Consider the following 26,758-nt stretch of genomic DNA (forward strand, 5'->3'; position numbering starts at 1 on the left):
AGCAATACAACAATTCAACATGTACATGTACAAAATTATTTTCCGTCTCCACCAATCGTTTCCCTCTTTATTTCCCAATATCTCGTCAATTCAGTGGGATCGATGATATGCCGATTAGTGACTGAATGCAAAGGGCACATCATTTTGCGACCTTTTTTCGGAATCCTTTTTTCCGATAAAAAATGATTCTCGATATCCATTGCAATTGTTTCTACATTCTCCGTTTGACATCTAAAGCCTCTCTCAAACTGTATTTTTCTGTTAAATGTCCCTGCTAAATCAATTAGCATCTCTTCTATCCTTCCTTGAATTCTGCATGTTTGCGCTTTTTCCAAATCATACCCTTCCATCGGATGAAATACTTGGAGTTGTATAGAATCTTTAGTGACAGATAAAACGATATTGTACTCACTATACGAAAACAAAGCAGCGTTTCTGTAGAGACAAGATGTACGATTATTTTCGAGTACTTCCCAATTCTTTATTCGCATACACGCAACAATAAGACGGAAAAACAAGAAAAAAGGCAGAAATTCAAATTGGTAAACAAGCACAGATGATTTACTTTTCGATTTGTTTATGAGATCGAAAAGTTCTTTTTCAATTTCTTTACGATTCATGCACGGAACGTAGTAGGATTCTTTACCAATGGCTACCAAACCAAGCCTTTGCATAAAACTGAGAAGTGATTTCTTATGATACTGAAGATATCGTTCCTTTCCCTCAGTAAACATGGCACTAAAACTGTAGATTTCGTTACCTTTTTTAACCTTGTTAAACAGCTCTTCATCTTTATGTTTCCAAATCTCTTCAAGAAGTCGAACTCGCAAATTTCCTGTTTGGTAATATTCATTCCAGTCACCTTTGGTCATATGGATACCTTTGATATGTAACTTGTCTGTTATTATATGTTTGAAGGCGTCAACAAACCATTGGACGTCAATAATCACTTCTTTTTCCAGACCATTTTCATTAAAATATAAAGCTTTTCCGGCATCATGATAATAACGCAGCATATCTTGTGTTCCCCTTTCAGCTTGATCTGAATCCTCCTTTTCTTTAGCCGTAATCTTCGGTACTTTCGTTGTTATTTCTGAAATCTTCAGGATCCGCTTTGAGTGTTTTTTCTGGTTGATTTCTAATCCAAAGAAGAACCATTCTTTTGGAATATTCTCGCTCCATCGTTTATTGGAGGCTATGTTGAAAAAGCACGTTTTTAAATCATGGAGAGGTAAAGTAATGTCGGTACAATACACGTTTTCGTCTGTGATGTACTGTGGTAAATATGATGTCTCGGGAAACTGTTGGCGCAAGCTCTCATTCAGTTCCTTTTTATCCTTTATTGATAAAAAAAAATATCAAAGTAAATTATAAAGTTATTAAATTTTGACTGTTTTCCCGTTCTGTTTAAAAAACATTATATGGCACTGTGATTTTTATTTTCATTTACATATGTATGTTCCTTATAAATCACCATTTCCCAACTACACAGAATAAATCCTTGAGTGATATATTTTTTGAAACTTTCGATAAAAAAAAATTGGAGAGGGATCTAATTTTATCATAATGATTGTATTATTGACTTTCTAATACTTGCTATAATTATATGCAAATAATCCAAACACATGTTCATGTAATATCGAATTAATCGGTATCTTGATAAAATGTATGTTTTGTTCAATGAAGACTATAACAGATCACTAAAAGATTATAATGCACTGTGTTAAAGATTTTAAATTTTAAATTAAGTTCTTTAAGAATAAAAAAATGATAATGGTACATGTATGTAAATGAAAAATTCATTAGAAAAAAATTGTCACCCTAAAATGTCTGCTTCCTTCCCAATGTGTTGCAACAATTAGAACTACAGGATTTGTATCTTTTTCGTTGTCAGAACCACAGTAGGTATGTATAGATTTTATCCAGAACACAAAGTAGTCTGAAATAAAGATAAGAAAATGTTCCTTTTAAAATTTGTATAACGAAAAGAAATACTTTTTAAAAAGATCAATTTTGGGGGGTTTTCAGTATAGTTTTAAGTCAACTCATTTTTTTCGAGGTTAACATGATACGCATATCACACAAGCAGTACCATCTACCAGACAGTACGAGGGCTGTTCAATAAATAATATCCTCGGTGCTCGGAAAGAAGCAAAAACACTTTTCAATGATTTAGTTTTAATGATTTAACTTAATATTCTCTTTTAAGTGAAACACATGTTCATATTTTTTAATCCAGTTTTTGACTGTTTTTAGAACTCATTTTGGGTATCATCCTTAGTATACTGGAAAATTGCAGATCTTGTGATTTCGTGGACTCGATTCTTCCTTCTGAAGTGTGGTTTTCATGTTTGGAAAATGAAACAAGTCAAAAGGCGAAAGATCTGACAAAAATCGTTAATGTAAAGAATAATTTTCTGTTTATCACAAAAACTCGTTTACTCTTCCGGGCGTTCGGGTTTGGACGCTGTCATGAAGAAATTTAATGTAGTAGATTTCTGATACTGCAGGTTCCTTCCTCTTATTAATCTTTCGACTTTTTTTGCAAAAATTTCTAATTTTTCTAATCTCTTCCAGAAATGAAACTGCCTCGCTGAATACGAATTTTAACAACAACACCACTAATATTAAAAAAACGTGCGAAAACATCTGTATGTATGCTCTTGCTATTCTTTACTTTTCTCAGACCTTCCCTGTTTTTGTCAAGTACATCTTATTGTAAATTTTGTTACAAGGGTTTAAGCAATAGATTTTAGTTTCATTTCAACTACAATCACTCTTTCATAACATAATAGTTAAGATATTCTTACATGCTGTTCTTTTCACTCATTTTTTCAAATCGTGGGGTGACCTTTGAATTCTCATCTTTTTTAATTGTCAAGCGTTAAAGCAATATGAGCTGCCACTTTGATGTCCATATTTTTTGTTGTAAAAAAAAATAAATATTTCAATGACATCAGAAAATAAGGTTGATAAACTTCTGTTATTCATATTTGCTTTAGAAGAACTATTTATAAGCTTCGATTGAATTAAAATTACATTATTGTCGTCATGTACAATAATGATTTATATAATAATGTATTTATGATTGTATATAGAAGTCTATCTTCTGCTTCATTTTAGTCTAATTGATCATAAAGGTTTTAGTTACGTTCAAAGTTACCATAATAACACATTTTAACAGTATTGTTACCCCTAAAATGCAGCTCATATTGCTTAAAATCAGTGTGAACTACTTTCAAATTAATGTCTTTCAAATTTGCTATGTGTCTTACAGTCAATCATGCATCATCAGTTATTATTTTTTGAAATTTGGCAAAAAGCACATTAGTTGTTACATTATTTTGTTGGCAAGGACGGTAACAATTTTTTATGCCAATTCTGTAATTTTTTGATCATTGAAATCCACCTGCTCATTTGTCTATAAACAGACTTTGGTTACCGTAAATATTGCATATTTCAGTGAATATTTCTTTTTGATTCTTAACGAGTTTAACAGCGGCATTAATGAAGCGTTTAATTTCACTCCAATTTACTGATTCTTTACCATTCGCTTTTAATACAATGTCTCGAATAGCCCTTGTTTCCCAGCTTCTCACAATGAAACTATGTGATTAAAAATGGTCTCATCAATTGTTATAAAGTCATTTAAGATTCAATAAGCTTAATGTCATATTAAATATGTATTGTATGTTATACAGTTCAGGACATTATTTATTGAACAACCCTCGTATATATTTCTTCACGAGTGTCCTTCTCTTCTCTAGCACCTATTATACTATTTCTTTTATTGTATAAGCAAATTTTCTTCAACAGATGAAATCTATGTATTTTCATTGTAGGTATGAGTAAACTATGAGTTTAATTTTCGTCGTTTTCAAAGTATGAAGAGACCCACGAATTAATATCCACCAATAAATGCAATTTTTCACATACATTGCTGATCTACAATTTTTCAACAACGAAATCTAATCCCAATGAACCGATGTATTTTCCTCAAACCACGAAAGTTTGACTCCTCAAAAATATATGATTTTACAGTAATTAAATTAAAGGATTTTTTAATAGAATTTGATGTAAACATTATGATGTTAAGTTCATTACATTATGAATATCCGCGAAAACATGGCTGAAAATTGTTGACTGCGAGTTAGACAAAATACATTAATTATACATTGTGTTCCAAAACTGAGACCATTATGATGCAAGTATACATCTTTGTTCTTACAAATAAATTTCTTGCATTAATGAGATGTGCTTGAATTTTTTTTTTTCTGTATGATCCCTGAACATGTACATGTATTAATGGTAAAAGCTTACAAAAGAAACAATTACATGTATAAAAGACAGATACATGTATACAAAATTACAGATTAAAGATTTAATGTTAACATGAAAACTTTTAAGCTTGTATATATTGTTGCAAAAAATGTGGAGAGTGCATGCATGTGAATACAAGAACAAAACTTCTACACCAAAAAGTAAAAATAAAAGTAATTTCAATGCATTTATTTTTTTTGTGCACTAAATTAAAAAAAATGCATAAAATTACATGTAAATCAAAATAGCTCGAAACCCCTCAGCTACATCCTACGAAAAAAAAAATTGTCTGAATTGATACAATTAAATGTCTCGTTGTTAATAAAAATAAAAAAAATGAAATAAATAATAGAATTCTTAAAAGGTGTAATCTTGTTTTTACTGTAAATTTTTGTTCCATTTTTTCTTGATTTTATGTATTTATAACTGCAATCTAAATAATTTAATTAGATGTTCCGAATCCGCTATCGCTTCTCAAACGTAGAACATCTAGATTGTTATAACTGATGAGTGCATAATTTTTGTAATAGAATGAATGCAATAATCGGGAAATATTTCTATTTCCCATTGTTTTCCCTATGATAAACACTACAAAAGTGAATCTTGTTACTTTCGCTGTGATGCCTGTAAGTGGCATGAAAATTTCTTTATTGAAATACTACTGAAAGGTCATATGTCAAACTTGCATGTTTATGACTAACGTATCAATACAATGAAGAATAAGAAGATGTTTTGTTTAATATTTAACTAAGTAATTAGATATGATATATCTTTTTACAAACAAAATAAAAAATGAATTATCTTCGGATCAAAAGCAAGTCACTAGCGTGCAACGCTTTCTATTATCACTGAAAACTCGCGAGACCGAGAACTTCACTGCCTTAAACAGCCAATCTAAACCACGTGGGGAAATCAGCATTGCCACATAGATCATCCGATACAGACATCGTTCCTCTGTCATTACCATATGCATCCAACTTCTTATGCAATTCAACGTCCTCTGTTTTTTTTAACACACACAATTCTGTTTCCTGACCATACTGACGAACTACTGTTTCATCAACTGCAACATTGCATTCAATATAAGGCGGCGGAGAAGTGACTTGGGTCTATACACGTGTTCGTGCTTACGACAACCTAAATCTAGGTCACATATATAATTAAAGTTAGCGGATTGCTTTGATCGTAATATGAACTTCTTTTGTTGGTTATTTTATAAATGTTGATATTTGACTGCAGTATAACTAACGACATGTATTCATTAAATTTGTTGCGTGTTTGTATGGGACTGTTATTTTATAGTAAAACTTGACGTCATGGGGCGGGGCAATGGAAAATAACATGGAATGCCTCGTGCATTTCAAATTTACTAAATTAGACTGTATTTCGATTGTTATTTCAAAGTAAAAAATGGAAATATAAAGAACTGTCTAGTTTTTAGAGTATGTCAGGGACATCAACAATAGTGGGAAACATGGAATAATTTTAGCATAACGGGCCTCCCCCGTTATGCAAATTATCCCATGTTTCCCACTATTGTTGATGCCCTGGCATTCTCTCAAAACTAGACAGTAATTCCTTTATTATTTACCTTTTCAATGTTTTTGTCCGAGATAAAATTACAAATAGTTAAAGTACTTTATTTCTACATTAATGTACTGGTTCATCAATAGGCGTAGTTGAAAATCACGTGCTGGGCGTGACAAATAGAGAGACAGAAGCGGGGCTTGTAGCAGGTGCATTGGCGGAATAAAGAGCATGAATAAATGTCATTTCTTTCAATTTCATGACAATGATCAATCGATTGGCTTGCGTATTTTATACATAAGCGTTTATGCAAATTACCACGCAAGCCAATCGATTGATTACATAATGAAATCGAAAGATTAGACACTTATTCCTTAAATAAATGTAATAAGAAAACTAGTCGACAATTGAGTGTGTAAAAATTGACTTTAAGAGATTTCATAACATGCATGTTGATATGCATTGTTTTTTTTTTTTTATCATTATCATGATTATAAACCTACATTGTAATTGATAATCTGCTTTCGGATCACGTCTTGAAATCAAAAGTAGAACACGAAAAATTGGAGAACAAAGGATGACTTCACTTATAAAAGATAATGCAAAATATGTGTCAAAATAAACTTTCAAAACAGATGTTTTTCTTTTAATTAAAGGAATGATCAACATCTAATCCACAACTTTACTTAATTACATTAAAATAAAAGTGTGTATTTACGATGTACAAATCTGTTTTTTTAAGGCGAGAGTCATCACATTTTCTTCAATCTCATTTCCTCCATTCGATAATGAGGACGCCCATTATTTTACTGGCTTTATACATAGTCAGCTCATGAAAGTCTATTGTTCTCCTTTAATAGTACAAATGTTGTTGTTTATTTGCATTTGGTAATGTGTTAAAAGATTAATAGACAAACATGAGCTCATGGTTAAAAGAGAAAAAATGCTTCTTCTTACCCTCGCTCTCTCCGTTTTAACCAAGGGCTGTTACACGTTTAATATTGTAATTCACCAAGTGATATCTTTCTTTGGGTAATTTTGTAGATATTAACGTCACGTGACTTACATGTAGTATGTTTAAGGAATGAAGCTTATTTCAACTTTTGTTATACGATATATCGTAACTTGGCTAAGCGGTTTATAAAAAAAGCGTAAACAGTCTCATGTTATGTAATACCGTATAACAAAATGTTAAAATAAACTTCATTCTTATAATTAAATTTTAATGTAGACAATGAGACAATTTTTCTGTTTTTTTTTAATTCGGAAAAAGGCTTCCATCATCGCAAATTTTAGAAGTTAACGTCAAGAGGAGTAATGAGTTGTTTACGTTACTTATTGTGCCGTAGGAAAGTTATACAAAATGGATAAAATCGTTTAACCAATCAAATGACTTGTTACAACTAAAATTAAATCATTTTGTGCTAACTGAGACATTGTGCTCGAACTTGTTAAATAGTCAGCCATCGATTGAGGTATTATTTGCATATACGTACATGGATGGGCTCATGCATTTTAAAGCTTTGTAAATATCATGAACGTGTACCATACAGAATAAATAGGAAGATGAAAAATAGTGATATCCTTTTTTTTTAAATACATGTCATTTTTATTCATCCAGTCTAACTTTAGATTCATTCTGATCATGACGAGCTCCTCCTCCCATAAGGACAGGTAAGTGTAAATCTCTATATTTGGAAAATTTAATGACAAAAAACACGAAATTAATTATTGCATTAAAGTCTAAACTCAATTTTAAGATTCAAATTGGATGTCAAATTGACAGACTTCTCTTACAGTAGTAAATGTATAAAGGTGAAATTAAGTTACGATCTAAATTCTTTAGAAGCGACCGAAAAGGCCCAAAACACAGCGTTAAGTGCAGTAATCCTTCATGAACTGATCAGTTATATATCTGTACGGCAAATCGTAAATACAACTCTTGAGGTTTTGTCCGGTGCACATAGCCATTAGAACAAAAGAAATATTTTTTTCTTCAAAAAAGTATTTTTATACGGTACATTTTAAAAAAAAAATAAAAAAAATATATATTCAATAAGGAAGACAGATTTTTTTTATACCTCCATAGGTCCATCCGGAGAATACACTTCCATCTTGATCGCACACTTTCTTATCCACCTTCTGGTCAAGACGTTTAGAGGCGTCCACCACCACGACATAGAAAGCTCTCCTGGTCAGGTAAATCTGGTGACAGGCGTAGTACGCACACTGGCCCCCGAAGTCAAAGAATGTCAGAGTCTTAGGGTCAACAATTGTAGTATTTTCTGTCTCACAATTCTCCTGACTTTTCCTTGCTAAAAAGAGTCATCAGATATCTCACATTCTATCATTTTTTTCAAAATATAATACATGATAGAAGCAATAAAATGGTACTTTTTGACATTTTTTTTATTCAAAGCATTAAAGACAAATTTAATTTATGTTTACTTTTGATTAACCAAGTGCTAAAATTACAATGCTGAAAGTAATTTATGTGCATGGATACGTACAAAGCATCAATTCTACTGTCGACAAAACTGTCCACTTAGATTATATCTGTAATTCTAGTTGTTTAAAAATCAGATTGCATTGATTTACATTGATTTGCAATGTCTTCAAAAAAGACAATCGAGGGTGTTTAGTTTTATTACAAAATATTGAGGGAGAAAGTAAGGAAAAGGTATGTCATATTTTTTGTGTGCAAGAATTTTTTTTTCATTTTCCTCTCTCAGACTAAGTACATGTAGCATCACTTATATATTTTTTTTACCTTTCAATGATCTTGTTTCATCACATATTTCAAATATTTCCTCATGCACTTCCAATCCTTCAGTAGATTTTACTTCATTAATCTCTTCTTCACTACACCCGAGAAGACGTTTAAGTAGCGTGGTTTTCCCCGCCCCAGCACATCCTACAATCATCCCCCGGGCGTGGTGGACTGTCTGTGTTCCTCTCTTAGCGTACTCCACATACCGCTCTCTGGCCTCCTGGTCCCACTGTAGTACTTCTCCAGGGACTCCAACTGTACAATGTGAAAGAAGAAACAAGCTACGCATTTCTTTTTACTTCAGTTTCATGGGAAAAAACTTGACAGACATGGGTCAGCTGTCATAAAACTTTGAGAATTCTCAACAGAAATTTTCAACTCAACTCTTGAGAATTACTCAGCTGAGAATTTGAGAATAAAAGAGTTTAAGGAATTTTTATTTTTCTCAACTTTTTATGAAGGCTTCTGAGTCTGAGAATTTTGGATTTAAGAAAATTTTCAGACTTGAGAGCATTCTCAGACTTAAGTATGTTTTATAATGATGGACCCTGTACCTCCTAAATGGTGGTGGTCCTTCGGATGAGACCGTATGAACCGAGGCCCTGTGTCGCAGTAAGGGCTGGCACGAAAAAGACCCCCCCCCCTCCCTGTTAAAGGCCCCAAGTGTCGAGTATAGGACAAAATTTGCAGCTCTCCACCGGCAAATGGTGGCGTCTCCATATGAGTGAAAATTCTCGAGAGGGGCATTAAACAATATACAATCAATCAATTATTCAATGTAAATGGAGGTAATATTACTAGAACCTCGAAAAAAAAAATATATTGACTTCCTTTAACATTCTTGATAACTTCATTTTTATGGTGTTCTGATCGATTCATTTACATGTACATGAATTCAACTAAATTGTAACATCATTTTACTAGAATTTATACATAGATACGCATTGCTTTCAGTAGTGTTTTATATATAATATACATGGTTACTGTCTTGAAATATATGCGATATTTGGGTGAGGGTATTACTAAGAAAACGTGATAAAGGGCGAGGCTTGTCGAGCCCTCTTATGTTTTCGACCCGAGTCCAAATTTCGCTTATACTTCAAGACAGTTATCATGCATTTTGTTTATCCTGCAACATAATTTAACATTTGAACGTCCAAAACAAGCTATTTCCGACAGATTTAGGCACATCTCTGCAGTTGAAACTATGATGCCATGGCGTAAACATATCAATATTCATGAACACGTGTGTGTTTTTTAAATCAAGTTTTCAATTTCATTTTATAAGGCCTACAGTTAAACGCCTGTAGTTATCCGAAAACTCTTTTATTTGACGTTTTGTTTAATTTTTACACCATGTACTGGTTTACCAAATAAAAAAATTTAACAATGACACATAAAGTGAGACAAAAATAAAAAAAAATAACTATAACAAATAAATTGAGACAAAAAAAAATTGTTTAACATTTTAAAAAAAATTATATCAGTCGAGAAAATCTAGACGACCGACGTGTTATTTAATAATCCAATTTTACAGCATGGATATTAATCTATTTTATAATCTATATAGTGGTATACTTAAAATAATGAATAAATACGCTTTATTGTTCTTTATCTGATTTTAATTACAATTCACATTGGCCTTTATACATATGAACAGCCCACCTCCCGAGAAAATCATTTTATGCATTTAAAAAAGTAAATAATAAAAAAGAAAAACATGACATAGTTTCATGTATTTTATAACTTTTGAGTAGGAAAAATTTAACAAATTCTTATTATCTTAGAGTGTGCTGCAATTTTAAACACGATTATCGTTTGATGAAATGATTCAACACGTATGTGAAATCTACGAAAGACGAATAGGGCCACATAAAAAAATATTTCTATCTCGTAATTACGAGAAAAGATCTCGTTATAACGAGAAAAGATCTCGTTATTACGAGTTAAATATCTCGTTATAACGAGAAAAGATCTCGTAATAACGAGAAAAGATCTCGTTATTACGAGTTAATTATCTCGTAATTACGAGAAAAGATCTCGTTATTTCGAGTTAATGATCTCGTTATTACGAGAAAAGATCTCGAAATAACGAGAAAAGATCTCGTTATTACGAGTTAATTATCTCGTAATTGCGAGAAAAGATCTCGTTATAACGAGTTAATTATCTCGTTATAATGAGAAAAGATCTCGTTATTACGAGTTAATTATCTCGTAATTACGATAAAAGATCTCGTAATTACGATAAAAGATCTCGTTATAACGAGTTAATTATCTCGTTATAACGAGAAAAAATCTCGTTATTACGAGTTATTTATCTCGAAATTACGAGTTAATTATCTCGTTATACACCCATTCTCAATATAAGGGCTCAAATAATGTCGCCTCATTTTCATTTGAAAGAAATACCACTGATGTAATTTTTAAATCAATATTATAAATAGTCATATAACAATGAATAAGAATTCATATAATTATCGATCCTGAAAGGGTATTTAAGGAGTTCCAAATTCAAATATAGTAGCCTATTTGAAATGTACGTTACTGTCGCCGAGGAAAATATTATTCTGAATCCCCTCTGTATAATATATAGTTTTGATTCTCAAGTAAAAATTTTCTGATAAGTTAAACCTTGTATCATATATATTTCTTTTCATAACAATAAATACATTTTCTTTGTGATAATAAATAATTTTTATTGTGCAATGTCCCTGTCGCTTAATTCTATTTCAACCACATTACAAGCAAACATAAAGATTATACACCTGATAGTTTTGTTCTCCTTTATTTATTGATGGGCTAAATTTGAAATTTCAAAGGATTAATTAATCCTACTTAGATAATGTAACATGAAATCGAACAACTTGAGCAACTTTTTTAAATATGTTTACGGAATGAAAGACATTTTCAATCGTAGACATAAGAAAGAAATGTACGTTACCTACATTCTTCCATTAAGAATACATATTAAGTAGAGAATATGAGATGACTCTGAATAAGCAACCCCTTGTATCCTGTAAACTGGCAAAGACGTTTTGCTTAACACAATTAAAAATTATTTTTTTTATGAAAAGTGATCATTTGAAATGTACGTGACTGAAATGTACGTTACCATGAAATGCGAATTAAGTGAATCTCGCACGAATTTTCATGTATTCTAATACTGTCACACACTCGAATGTGTACACAAAGGAAAGTTTCAAAGGTTGGAGGTCGGCTAAATCCCAAAATTAATAAAAAGAAACGTCTCTGCTGAGGAAAAAAATATTAAGGTCAATTATTACGTAATATAATTTTGATATCTGGTATATATTTCTGAATACGAAACCTGTATGATGCATTTCTTATGATATGCAGGTTCAAATAGTATCAATATATTGCGTGTCTAACGTATGCTTGTGATAGAGAATTGATTTTTATATTTGAAATGTACGTTACGTATGGTAACGTACATTTTATGTATTTCTAACTGACATTTTTTTTAATTTAGTCAATGAATTGCGTTTACACGAGCGAAACAAAATTATCGTCACAATCCATTTGACAACTGGCCACATAAATCCACCTAAATGCACCCCCAATCCTCGTAAATGTTTTAAACTGTTACCACATGCTAGAAAATTTATTTCCAAGTGTCTTAAATTCATCTTTGGCAACCTTTTAGCAGTTTGTTTACTTTTCATCTGCGACTTTTCGTCAATATTAATTGATTTGTTGTTGATAATTTAAAACAAGGTATGCATAGGCTTATAATTGTTAAAAAAACAAACCAAAAAAAAAAAAAAAAAAAAAAAATAGAAACAAAAAAAATAAACCCAGAACAAAAGACGGTCACGTACATTTCAAATACTGAATACTCAGTTTTGTTTGAATCATTGCATTTTGGGTTATATTTTTCCAGATCTGCTGAAAAGCACGTATGTTTGTGTTTTGAAAAACGATGTTGCAACATACTAAATGAAATTGTTAACAAGACTGTCGATGGATATATTCGGAATAGATTTATGTAAAGTTTCAATGACCAAACACGAACATTTGTTAGATCATAGCAAAATACATCTGACTCTTATATTTTTTTGTCTGTACCCTTGCACACAGTTAGAAGTAACTAGGCTACGAACGGTGTCAATTTCAGCGAAACAGCACAAAAGAATGGTAATGAACTGAGGTGGAGGGGACTCCCCAATAATATGTGAAATGAACGTTACCGAAGTGACGTGACAGTCATGTAGTTGACGACAATAACCTTGTTTGTTACATTATGATTTCTTATATTAATGCCTTAAAACGCTTCATTGATATGATTTTTATGTCAATAATTGCTTTTTTCAATATTTTTTATTACTATTTTACATATTATTACAAGCTTGAAATGTACGTTACCTACTCATATTCTGAGGCAATCGTGTCTTTATAATGGTGATTGTGAAATATAACACAATGTGATTACATAGAGAATCTTTTTGGGAATAAACTGAAACAAAACGATGAATTTTTAAATGAATTTTAGATGAATTTTAAGCTTTTTATTAAACAGAAATATATCTTGAAATGTACGTTACATTTACATAGTTTTCTAAATCGGCATGGATATATGTTAAAAAAGACAGAAACTACAAAATATAATTTTACTACATGTACATGTAAGGTTCCAGTATCTATTAAAAATGACAAGATTCCAAACTGATCGCTCTTAACAAAACAGAGAGAAGAATTTAAAGCATATATTTAAAAAATGTTTTTATACATCTGGATCAAAAAGTAATCTTTGTTTTTTGAAAGGAAAAATCAAACGCACGTTCGTATGCCGCGAAAATATTTTGCTGACAGAGTTGGTAGGATGTGCTGGTGTTAAGATGAGATATTCCAATTCTGATTTTAATGACTATATTTTTTTTGACATATTTTTTAAGACATTGAAGAAAGAGTAACGTACATTTCAAGCTACATTTCTGAATAAAATCACCCTCTACTTCATCGTCTTGTCATTATTCCATGTATTATAATTTGATGAAAATAATCTGGAAACAAAATCTTCAGATACTTTCTTTCAAAGGTAATTGATAGAAAAATTGTTATCTTGAACTTCATTTTTTAAAAAATCAGAGAGGCATTTGTGCCCTTATATTGAGAATGGGTGATAACGAGAAAAGATCTCGTAATTACGAGAAAAGATCTCGTTATTACGAGTTAATTATCTCGTAATTACGAGAAAAGATCTCGTTATTACGAGTTAATGATCTCGTATTTACGAGAAAAGATCTATAAAAAATGGTGCGTTTCATTGTTCGACTCTCTCTTAATGTAAAATGGATGAACCTACGGAATTCATAAAATTAGTAAAAGAAATATCAGAAGACGGAGCAAAGCAGATGATGTTTATTAATTCTTCAATGCATTTACAGTAACTCCATCGAACCTGCACTTGTATGGAATGTCATTTTTGATACCCTTTTTTAATTACTAAGCAATAAATATAGAATCTCTTGAAATGGTTTGCGATGGTATATGAATTTATATCACGTGTTGTGTGTTTTCTATCCCCGAGCCTTTGCAACCCATGAGATTGTTTTAATCACATGATTTATCCTAGTCGTGTAGTTAAACTTTGATTTTTTGTCAACTTTACAGTCGTTTTTTTAGCCGCAAATAACGTTTGCTACGTGACGCCAATATTTTTACACAAGAAGAATATGTTCCTTGCACAACAGATAAACATAGTCATTTTCGAGCAGATATTTTTTAAAGCAAGTTTACAAAACGAAGTGGAAAGGGTAATATTTTATCTGATAATGTATATGATTTTACTTTTTACATGTTTTTAAACAAATTAATAACGTACATGTATTGTCTTTATATGACGCCACGCCGCGTAAAAACACACATTGTAATATCAAATTACACGAGTTAATATCCACCGGATATAGCTACCCACATTAAAAGAATCTATGGCGTTTCATTGCATTTTTTTCAGTTTTATTCTCATATATCGAGTAAACAAAATACTGAGTTGAAAATCGATAAAACATACATTGTACACACCCACAAAACAACCACAGGCACCTGAAGTATGGACAATACCCCCACTTTTTTTTAATGAAAAAAAAATGTAAGAATGTATAATACCTCGAAAATATAAAATTTCCCCGTCAAACACATCTATATGTCGTTATATTCAAGCAGATTGTACTTTTTCTCACGTTTAAAGAATGGCCCTATTCGGTATTAAAAAAAATACACATTTTATTATACCGAATAGGGCCATTCTTTAAACGTGAGAAAAAGTACAATCTGCTTGAATATAACGACATATAGATCTGTTTGACGGGGAAATTTTATATTTTCGAGGTTTTATACATTCTTACATTTTTTTTTCATAAAAAAAAAGGGGGGGGGGGGTATTGTCCATACTTCAGGTGCCTGTGAACATCAACAACAACAAACAAACAAGCAAACAAACAAAAACAAAACAGAAACATATGTTAACAACGATATAATTAACTAGTAATAACGAGATCTTTTCTCGTAATTACGAGATCTTTCCTCGTTATAACGAGATAAATAACTCGTAATTTCGGGATAATTAACTCGTAATAACGAGATCTTTTCTCGTTATAACGAGATAATTAACTCGTTATAACGAGATCTTTTATCGTAATTACGAGATATTTTCTCGTTATTACGAGATAATTAACTCGTAATAACGAGATCTTTTCTCGTTATAACGAGATAATTAACTCATTATAACGAGATCTTTTCTCGTAATTACGAGATCTTTTCTCGTAATTACGAGATAATTAACTCATAATAACGAGATCTTTTCTCGTAATTACGAGATAATTAACTCGTTATAACGAGATCTTTTCTCGTTATTACGAGATCTTTTCTCGTTATAACGAGATAATTAACTCGTAATAACGAGATCTTTTTTCGTTATAACAAGATCTTTTCTCGTAATTACGAGATAAAAATATTTTTTTTATGTGGCCCTATTCGTCTTTCGTAGAAATCACTTAGGAAAGTTAAAAAAAAAAATAAGGGAAGTTTAGCCGTGCATGAGCATTAAACGGACTTGTTGCATGTTCTTCAAATCAGTCCTTGCTTTACGAAAAATATCTTCAACCTTTAAAAAAATGAATTAATAATATCACATAGGAATACCTTTTAAAATAAATACAAATGTATAAGTAACTGAAAACTTCAACCGCGGTTCTCTCAAAGTCCTGTACAAGAATCGAAAAAAAAAATGGAGGAAATTGAAGTAATTTCAATTTTAATTCATAAGGTCTAGTTTAATCGTAATACCGGTATAATATGAGCGTCGGTAGCAATTAACCTGATATTGAAAGGAAACAAGGCAGTGGAAGTTGACACTTTAAATATATCAATGGTTTTCTTGATCAAACTTTAGTAATATTGTAACCATGTGCATGTATCCCTTTAGAAATTTAGACAAAAAATATTCACAATGACAGATGTCGATGTGTGGGGCCTGGAAGAGATTTTGTCGTCATTCATATATTGTGTTTAACGCCCATTGCACAAAGAATTTTTCTTATGTGAAAAAATAGGAAAGAGGATAGGTTGTATGTTTCACTTATAATAAAAGGGGAGGATTAGTCGTCAACTCGACCCTTTTAAAAATATCCTGTATTTGTTCGTTTGCCAATACCGCAGGAGGACCCATGTATAATACCTAATATTTACATTTCCAATAAATGTCCATTACGATTCTTTACGATTAAAAATGCAGTTCATTTTCTCATGAACTATACATTACGTATGTACTACGAATAAGCATGACTATCTCCATTGTTATGTCATAATACCGCTCTTGACGTTAAAAAAATAGTGCACACTGATTAGCTTTAAAAATGGCAGTTGAATGGCGTAAATTTTAGGCAAGTCTTCAAAAAAAAAAATAATGCAAATGAAGGATATGGAGAGAACGAACAGTATTCATTTAAAAGTCCATTAAACACTATACAAAATAAGAGCTGAGCAAACACGGACCTCCGAAACATCAGAGGTGGGATCAGGTGCCATGGAGGTGTGAGCATCCCCTGCCGACTGGTCACACCTGCCGTGTGCTCGTTGTCATGATCGAGAAATAACGGAAAAAAATCCGTCGTCAATTTAAGAAATATTACGCGCTTCGTGAAATATGCCGGCACGAAGCATCGTAATTCATAACCTCATGAATCTTCAAAAATTAAATTCATTTCTTAAATATATCACATATGACGTATAAATGAACTGGGAAAAAAATCATTTCAAAAATTGAAACATGAATTGGTAAAAGGTTTAAGTCGTACATTTGTTTGTATTTATATGCTAATATCTATTTTCCAAAACGACTTTACAAATCTCTCTGAGTCTCTCTCACTGTGTAAAAGATATGACATTCTTACTTATATAAGTTTTGCCTTTTAATCTTGCTAAATTTATTTCAAAGAAAATCCGGCGTAATATTTATCAAACCTCCGAAATAAGGATGAAATATAAGCAACTTGTTTTGTTTTGAACATATTTTATTGTATAATTTATACAATGGGATTGGTCACAAGTGGATAGTTCAGTCTGGTCCTCGTAGGGCTTATACATGTAATAACTTGGCAATTGACCTATTCGAAAAACCTTAACCTGTTCACTCATCTGGAAAATATATGTTAGATCTAGAATCCGAAGCAAGTCTGGTAGTGTCCATCCCTAGATGCATCATCCATGCAAGTTCATTTCATGTAGGGCTTATAGTTAAAGTGGGGCCTCATTCATCGGGACGCTTTGTTTCCCAGTCAAATTGTCCGGATATGTGAAGCGTCTGGATACCTGAATCACCAGTTAAACAAGACAAATTAACATTTCAAAATTCCGTTCGGATGAAAAATCGTCCGGATCCTGAAGCATCCGGATATTTGGCGTCCGGGTATCTGAAGGTCCACTGTACTCGGGAATAGACCTGCACCAAACAATTTAACTTATTGTATCATTATCTCTAAAATATTAATTCATTTTTTTATCATAATTTTGTTGCCTATAGTGATGATTTTCTTAAATTTTGATAGGTTTTTCAATCGTCAGCACGCGTTTCATCAACAGAAAACGGATACAGTTTCTTTGATTTTAAGTTCGTAAGTTAACTTAAAATCGTTCAATTTATATATCAAGAATAAAAAGTAAATACTCTTAAACGGTAATATTTACAGTGGTTTAGGAGCTAGGGTTATTCTCTCTGGTGTTTATCCCGTTTAAAATATATACTAGGAATAAAAATGAAATTAAATATTTTGTGGGAAAGAATTATCATTATGCCTTATAATTTTCAGAAGTTACTGGATATTTATATCTCGAATTCTGATATATTAATAATTAACCCTTTTTAGCTCACCTGAGCCGAAGGCTCAAGTGAGCTTTTCTGATCACATTTTGACCGTTGTCCCTTCGTCCGTCTGTAAACTTTTCACATTTTCGACTTCTTCTCAAGAACCACTGAGCCAATTTTGATCAAACTTGCTACAAAGCATCCTTGGGTAAAGGGAAATGTAAATTGTTAAAATAAAGGGCCAAGTCCGTTTCCAAGGGGAGATAATCATGAAAAGACAAAAATAGGGTGGGGTCACTAAATAATTTTCTTCTGAAGAACCACTGGGCCAGGAAAGCTGGCACTTGTGTGAAAGCATCCTTGGGTAATGTAAATATTAAATTACAAAAATCATGTCTCCCGGGGGTAGGGCAGGGCCACAATAGGGAATCCAAGTTTTACATAGAAATATATAGAACAAATCTTTAAAAATCTTCTTCTCAAGAACTACTGGGCCAGGAAAGCTGAAACTTTTATGGAAGCATCCTTGGGTAGTGTACATATTAAATTGTTAATATCATGACCCCCGGGGGTAGGGCATGGCCACAATAGGAAATCCAAGTTTTACATTGAAATATATAGAACAAATCTTTAAAAATCTTCTTCTCAAGAACCACTGGGCCCGGAAAGCTGAAACTTATGTGGAAGCATCCTGGAGTAGTGTAGATTCTAATGTTTTAAAATCATAAAAGGGAAAGGGGTAGTGGGGCACTATATAGGTATTGTAAGAGGGGGAATCTGGTAAAGAACTGCATCATCCAAGTTACTCAGGTGAGCGATGTGGCCCATGGGCGTCTTGTTTTTATTCTTTTGAATCTCTTGCAATCCAGATTATCATAGATTCTTTTAAAATTCACATTTTATCATATGTATCTTAATTAGTAAGCCCCAGGGCTGACTAGTTAGGTTGGGATGAAACTGCAAGTGCGCCAGCATTAATCGGAATTCTGGGAAAAAGATTAACACTCCAACCAGAGAGCATGCTTTTTCATGCACATTCATGACTTTTGATCTATTTATAGACTGCACTGTTCTTCGTCGTTCTCAACGAAAATTAATGACATTGACTGTTTTAAATTACTAAGAAAATACATAATTGCTTCTTATAGAAGATAAGTTCATATCTAGAGCACATTATTAATATACCCTCAATTGCTGTTGCAAGTTGAAGATTTAATGAATTCCTTTGGAAGTCTGATGCAAGGTTCCCTCGATCAATATTCGATACCTTGCATACAGGTCGGAATTCACACAATATTCCACTTGCCACAAAGGTTCCAAAGCAGTTAAAAACATTAGAACATAACCTACTTATTCAGCAAATCAAATGCTTCCATTTCTCGCGAAGAATCGATTCTTCATGGTGAAGAATTCTTCTATTTCTGTAATATTTAACGATGTCTGATTGGTTCAGTTGACAGTTATATGGGTGTGTCATCATTGGTTTTTGTTTAAGCACACGAAAAGAAACTATTCAAAGCCACATGCTGTTTACAATGATATTTAAATTTTCTAGGCCTTGCTACACTTTTTTTCCACTGTAATCTTTTGTCGCCTTCTGAATATTTTTTTTTCACATTTCGGTACATACAGAATATACAACCATCGTCATGTATATCAGATATGAACATTTTCTTTGAATAGAGATTTAACTCACAATTCTCAAATTTTTATTTGACCCCAGACAGCGATACCCACTAGAGTCTTGTCATCTTATCTTATCATTTTTCAAAAATATAGATATAGATTCCTGTTACAAGGATATTCATAAGTTCAGTAGCTTTAATATCTTTCCCATACCATTTCCCCCAAGAAATCACTTACATATCTTCGTTTTTTTTTTATCAATACAAATTTCTTCCAGTTCCATTTTCCCCGTAAAAAACTACATTACCTTCAAATTCATATACTGTAATAAAAAATTGGGGGTCAGCTTTTCAATTACCATTTTCGATAGTAAAAGTTAAGTCTGGAACCCCCCCCCCCCCCCCCCGTTGCTACGTGCCTGAATCAAGCTATCTTATATAATCCCGTGCTAACCTGAATGTGTTGGAGTCCATTCTTAAACCGCGTGTGTTCGATAGTGATAACGTGCTCGATATGTACAACGAGCGGTCAAGTTGAGCATTATATATGACACAGCCGTGGGAGGAGTTTATTTTTAAACCATTCATTTGATTGGCTGAGGTTCTGTTCTACGTCAGTAAGATCATATGAAGAGAAATCTTCGTCAGGAAGAATGGGCTCCGCTTCGCTGCGCCCATTCTTCATGACTTAGAACATAACCTACTTATTCAGCCAATCAAATGCTTCCATTTCTCTCGAAGAATTGATACTTCAATTTGAAGAATTCTTCTATTTCTGAAAAATTCAACGGTGCCTGATTGGTTCACTTGACAATTATATGGGTGTGTCTTCATTGGTCTTTGTTCAGCACACAAAAAGAAACTATTCAAAACCCACATGGTGTTACCAATCATGATATTTAAACGTCTAGGCCTTTCTAGGCCTTGCTGCATTTTTTTTCCCACTGTAATCTTTTGTCGCCTTTTTGAATAATTATTTTTTTTCACATTTCGGTACATACAGAAAATACACCCATCGTCATGTATATCAGAGACAAACTTTGTGTTTGAAGACAGATTTAATCATAATTTTCATCAAATTTTTATTTGATAGTAGACAGCCATACCCACTCCTGCTGACTGGGGCCTTTTCATCATAACATGATCATTTTTCAAAAATGTAGATACATGTAATTCGATTCTTGTTACATGGGTATTCATAGGCGTCGGAACCGGGGGTGATCAGGGTAGCTTTTCTTGCAAATATATACATAATATAGGCATTGAAAATTAGGGTTTACCTTTCTTTGTTGGTTTACCCCCCCCCCCTTACAATTTGCTTCCGACGCCCATGGTATTCATTTGTTCAGTAACTTTAATATCTTCACTATACCATTTCCCCAGTAAATCAAGGTATTTCATATAATCCCGTGCTAACCTGAATGGGTTGGGAGTCCATTCTGAAACCGCGCGTGTTCGATATTGATTGCGTGCTCGATATGTACAACGAGCGGCCAAATTGAGCCTTATATATATATGACACAGACGTGGGAGGAGTTTATTTTAATCCTTGCATTTGATTGGCTGAGGTTCTGTTCTAAGTCAGTAAGATCATATGATCTTCGCTCCGCCCATTCTTCATGACGAAGATTTCTCTTCATATGATCTTACTATTACGAAGAATGATCATTTTCTTTTCACTTTGATAATGGAAGTTAAGAAAACACAGTTAGACAGTCATTCTTAAAATCTACATGATGATAGACGTGTAAGTGCCGCTTAAAGCTTGTGCACGTGGTCAGCGCCCTCATGTGAGAAATTGAATTGACCACAGCAGAACTGCAATAGCTGAGAGGTTCATGTGCGGAAAACTGCGCTAATTTATAGTCATGTAGTAATGTAGGGTCAACGCCCCCCCCCCCCCCCCCCCCCCCAGTGAAAGGAGTGAGAGAGATATATGGCATCCAGCATGTTATTCAATAGTTTTTTTTTGTGCTGGTTGACATTAAAGACATTAGGTATACGTACATGTACTGCATACATATAAAATTATTATTGTTTGCAATCGACTGTAAAGTTTTACGTTCCTCACAATCTAGTTTGACAGATGCGCTCAGCGTAAACAATTCAGGCCCACGACAGAAGATCTGTTTGATTGGTCAACTCATTTTTAAGCGGAATCAAGTATTACATCAAAAGTTTGGACGAACAACTCAGAATGCTTATTTTTTTATTTTAAATATTTGAACATTTTTTTAATGCTTATTAAGAAATAAATCATCATAATATCATAGAACACCGTAATCTTTATGCGCTATCGGTATGTGAATATTAAAATTAAACTCTATGAGCAAATATTATAAAAAAAAAATAACTAAAAACTCTTAGGATATATAATTTAATTTCTTTATAATTATCGGAAACTGAAATTCATTATGCACCGAACGTTTTGTTTTAATTGGTAGGAAAAAATGATGTTCTAAATAATAATTAAATGATATTGTTATGCAATTATTACATGTATATTGTATAGCCTGTACAAATCTTATGTATGAATATTGTTTACCTATGAGATGTAATGTCTCCGGTTCAAATAAAATACTGAAATACTGAATTTTCTTATAAATATAAAAAGCGAAGAGCTCAATTTTCTAGTATTAAACCTAAATTGTATACATAATTTATTTAAAAATTGAATACAGAGAGTGTTTTCTTTGGACAATGAAAGTTTTGGATTTAACATTTTAAAAAACACAAGCTCGGTGTCATTATAAGCGCTGTCCCGGAAAAATAATTGCTGTATGGTCTCTCTGAAATTCAAAATGAAAATAATAACTACACTGCTGATAGAAGATAATCCAATTATATATAACGCTTTTTTAAAATTTATTCTCAATTATCTTTATACCCTGTAGAATCGGGTCCTAAAATCAGATTGTTTAAAGATAAAGGAAGTCAGTCGCAGCTTTATTAATCTAATTAGACTTGTATACCCACATCTCTACGATACGGGAGTGGGGTAGCCAGAAAAAATACTTATACCTGAAAAAAAGTTTACAAGCAAAAGAAATATATTTTTTTTTACCAAAACTCGATATCAATTTCTTGAAAAGGGGGGGGGGGGTTAAGCCAACTTTTTTCAAATATTATCGTCTTTCGGTATCTTTTTTTTCATGCAATACTACATTACCCTTATTTTACTTTTACTGAAAAAGTGGGGGAGGGGACCAGTTTTTTAATGAACATTTTCAATAGTTAGAGTTATGTGTGAAAAAAGGTGAAAAGGCCATCCCTCCCTGTCCTGGTTACTACATTTCTACGGAGTTTATTCAAAAATATTTACATTCCGTGTCTTTTTCCCTATGAAATTCATTAGAAATCCACGACATTCAAATTTCTATAACACACGCGAAACCTTGTCACCGCGCGTTAGAATACACACTAGGAACTATATGCATTTTCTATAATCTAGGAACACCAAAATGGACAATGTTTTGACTCAATTTAATTAAAGACTATAATTCTGTTAAATTACCGTAAAAATACTACAAATGTGCGTTTAAAATAAATTTGTCACTTTTTTCCCTCGCAATGTTTGTTTGCTTTATGTAACTTTGCAACGTCATCTGACGTCCCAAACGGCTCTTACGTCTATTAACCACGTCAATTTTGAAGGGCGCTAAATTCACATTAAAGATTAACGAAATAAGCAATTATGAAAAAGGAAAATTAGAGAATGTAAATATAAGCATTGAATTCATATTTTTGGCTGTCTTCGGTCCTATAACACACCTGGCCGTGCCGACAAATTTATCATACCGCGCTAACGCGCGGTATTCAATTTGTCGGCACGGCCAGGTGTGTTATAGGACCGAAGACAGCCAAAAATATGAATTCAATGCTTAAATAGATTTGCTATTGTAAAGTGGCGGGATACAAAAAGAAACTGTACCCCGGTACACAAATATACATGTATGTCCTCGCCCCTACCACATCCCTCAACTTCTTAACAATCTACACAGTACTTATATTGATCATCACATCAATATCACATCAAGGCCTATCTTTAAATCTCTGATGTTCAAACTATATGATGCTACACTCAAAGTGAGTATGTGTGGACGAGGCACAAAACACAGTTGGAGTCTTGTTCTCCCCCCCCCCCCCATCTGAAAGAGAGGCAATAGCCCCCGATGACGCCCCTGCCCCTACGTTACTAATTTTTGAGCTTCAAATAAACAGGGTTTAGCTTTTAATTAGATGTCTCTCCCTTACCTATAGATTCTGTACAATTATTGTACAAATGGTTGAAGGTCAAGTTTTATTTTTGAACATAATTTGGAATTTTTTTTTATGCAGCGGGTACCTGATTCTCTGCAAAATGCACAAAAGGTTGAAGGTCAAGTTTTAATTTTATACATAATATGGAGTTTTTTTTAAGTAGCTTGAACTATTTCGTTGTTTGTTTGGTCAATCAAATTTTGCAGGAGATCTTTACTTTTGACTTTAGTTGTTAAAAAAGTTGTTAAAGTCATTTGACTTTAGTTGTTAAAATGGCGCTATCGAAAGAAGTTCAAAACGCAGGTGACGAGATTGATTTGAAGATTCCCACAATAATAAAAAAGAATTTTGACAGCGGACGTCCCAGACCTCGAAATATTAACACAGGAAATCCAGCTCAGTCCATTCTGGAGGCGAACTCCGTGCGGTTTTCTGCGGCATTAGGAAGGCCCCAAATCCAAACGAACCGTGTCCATGGGGTGAGTTAATGTATTAATTACATACTTTTAATCATGTCACTTTTATGGTAAGAGAAAAAAATCCCGGTCTTTTATATTTACTACTTCATAATTTCAAGTTTTTTTTTTTATTTCAGATTAATCCGTGACATTTAAGAAAAGATGTTAAATGTACATATGAAAACGCGTTATTAAATGGCATGTGTCCAACTTTTTTATTGTTTGTGGTTTTTATTCATTGTCTGTTGCACGCGCAACCTATCACGGATAAGGAGAAACTACCAATCATAAAACTTGCGTCTAGGAGGCGTGTACAATTTACCTTGAGCGAGCTGTCAGATTAGATCGTGACGTAACGTAAAACTTTACAGTCTACTGCAAACAATAATAGTTTTAATATATTTTCTAAATTGTTTTCGTGGATTTCATTAATTTCTTGGAAGCAAGTCTTTTCTTTCCGAATAACAAAAAAATGAATGCTTAAACATAGACATTGATTTAAATATACATGAAGTACATGTATACTCAACAAAAAAAAAAAGAAACGCATATTCAGATTAAACATTTTAGAGTGTGTTGTGATAAAAATCAAATAAGTTCTATGTCAAATTGACAAGTTAAGTTGATGTCATTGTCGTCGCCTCTAAATTCTAGAGGCACACGTCTTTACCAATCCATATGTCCTTTGCGACATCTCAGAGCTAGTGGAATTCCCACGTACGGACGTCGTGCACGAATATCAGTTCCTCTCAGTCTTTTTGAGAACAATTTGTGCATTTTATGCTGATTTCAGCAGTTTGTACGGCAGTTCCAAGTCGATTGCGCAGGTGCTGATGGAGGATCTGACGGTCCTTTCTGGGTGTGGTAACCTGCGAACGGCGAGTGCTAAGTCTGTCATCTGTGTTTCTAGCTGGTGGAGACGTGCGTTTACCTGCTGCAAAACCGATTGATGTACACCAAATGCAGTTGCAACTTGCAGTTGCGTAGTTCCAGTTAGAATCGTTGTTAGAGCCTTACTGCGTTCATCTTTGTTAAGGTGTAGCATTGCAGCATCAACATTCCAAGCAAAGCAAATATATGGGTTTAATAGGAGTGATTTTCGTTTCTTTAAATCCAAAATTTCATTGAAAATAGGCCCCTGATTTACAAGAAATCATGCAATACACTATTTTAATCAATATTATTGATCAAGGGAAATAACTCAACATTTGGGGTTTAAAAGCCCATGGTGTACTTTAAACAGGTCACAGGTATTTAATATACTTTTTCAAAATTTTTTTGATGAGTTAAAATTATGCGTTTCTTATTTTGTTGAGTATATATAATTATGTGACCCCCCCCCCCCCCCACTTCCCCAACACATCATACATTACTTCGAAACCGCACAATTCAAAACTTTTATTAAATAGTAATTAAAACAATCTACCACAAAGTCTACCTTCGATTTAAATTACGCTGCATAATCTAAGGCCCATCATACCTTTTAAAGAATCTAAAAGGATATTGGTGGCCATGGTGGCTTTGTTCATTTACCGGTATGAGACGACCTTCCTCTGATGGCCGCGCCGAGTGAATTTATTAGAGGTGAGCATAATGACTTTGATGCAGTTTAAATATTTAGTCTATGCTTTATTATGTACAACATTACGTTACAAACAAGAAAACGATTATAGGAGAATTTTTAAAACTTATATTACAATTATGGCTTTTTAAGGAACAAAACATGATGGATAATACAAATCATTTACAATCACAAAACAATACAGAAATTTTCTGTATTCCAGTGGCTGACACTCAGCTTTTTATTTTTTAAAGCTAACCTTGTGAATTATTATTTTAGGTATAATACAGAAATAATACTTACAACGTTTACTGATCTTTCTATGAATCCTCCCGTCAGACATGGTACAGTGTGTGATGATGTCCAGCTGTAGACTGCCTATGAAGAGGTGGCACATCTTCTCCGGTTTGTACGGTACATAAAGACATCTCTCTCCCTCACTCCTCTTATACCCCCAGGACCGGCAGTATTCTGATATCACGTCACGTGACGCCGTGGTCAGGAAAAACTCCAGATCACCGTCCTTCACCAGACACTCCGTAACAAAGGCATACATGACGTCATGTCGGATGTCGTCTGATACAAACGTTACCTCACCATTCTGGGTTTCCTTAACATCATCTTGAAGGGATGTCACAACAACTTCATCAGAGGGAGAAATCCTTTGGTAATACCTTTCTCGTATCTTTATCAATATTGACTTGAACGCCTCCCTATTTACAGTAGCAGTGTAGTTGTCACAAAACAGTAAACTGTAAATAATACTTCTGTCGACTTCTGGATATTCCTGATACTTGCCTAAAATGAATGAAATCAAAAAGTTAAATGATTACATGTATTACCAATCACAGGCCTGTGTATTCAGAGATTTATCAAAGTTTACTTTTCTTAGACAGTTCTATTATATACGTTTTT

At 33.0% G+C, this 26,758-nt stretch overlaps 1 protein-coding gene across 1 annotated transcript; it reads right to left on the reverse strand.

Annotated features, from left to right (window-relative positions):
• Positions 1–26,758, reverse strand: LOC134242344 (probable serine/threonine-protein kinase pats1). Its single transcript, XM_062724413.1, has 5 exons — positions 26,147–26,758; positions 8,618–8,872; positions 7,929–8,162; positions 1,821–1,939; positions 1–1,337 (listed from the first exon to the last, which is right to left on the reverse strand). Exons 1-5 carry the CDS (start codon positions 26,397–26,399, stop codon positions 36–38), a joined length of 2,163 nt encoding a protein of 720 aa, XP_062580397.1. The 5' UTR covers positions 26,400–26,758; the 3' UTR covers positions 1–35.

This window comes from Saccostrea cucullata, unplaced genomic scaffold (genome assembly GCF_032062105.1).
Source record: "Saccostrea cucullata isolate Sc308-1 unplaced genomic scaffold, CSIRO_AGI_Scuc_v1 ctg2669, whole genome shotgun sequence".
NCBI classification, from domain to species: domain Eukaryota; kingdom Metazoa; phylum Mollusca; class Bivalvia; order Ostreida; family Ostreidae; genus Saccostrea; species Saccostrea cuccullata.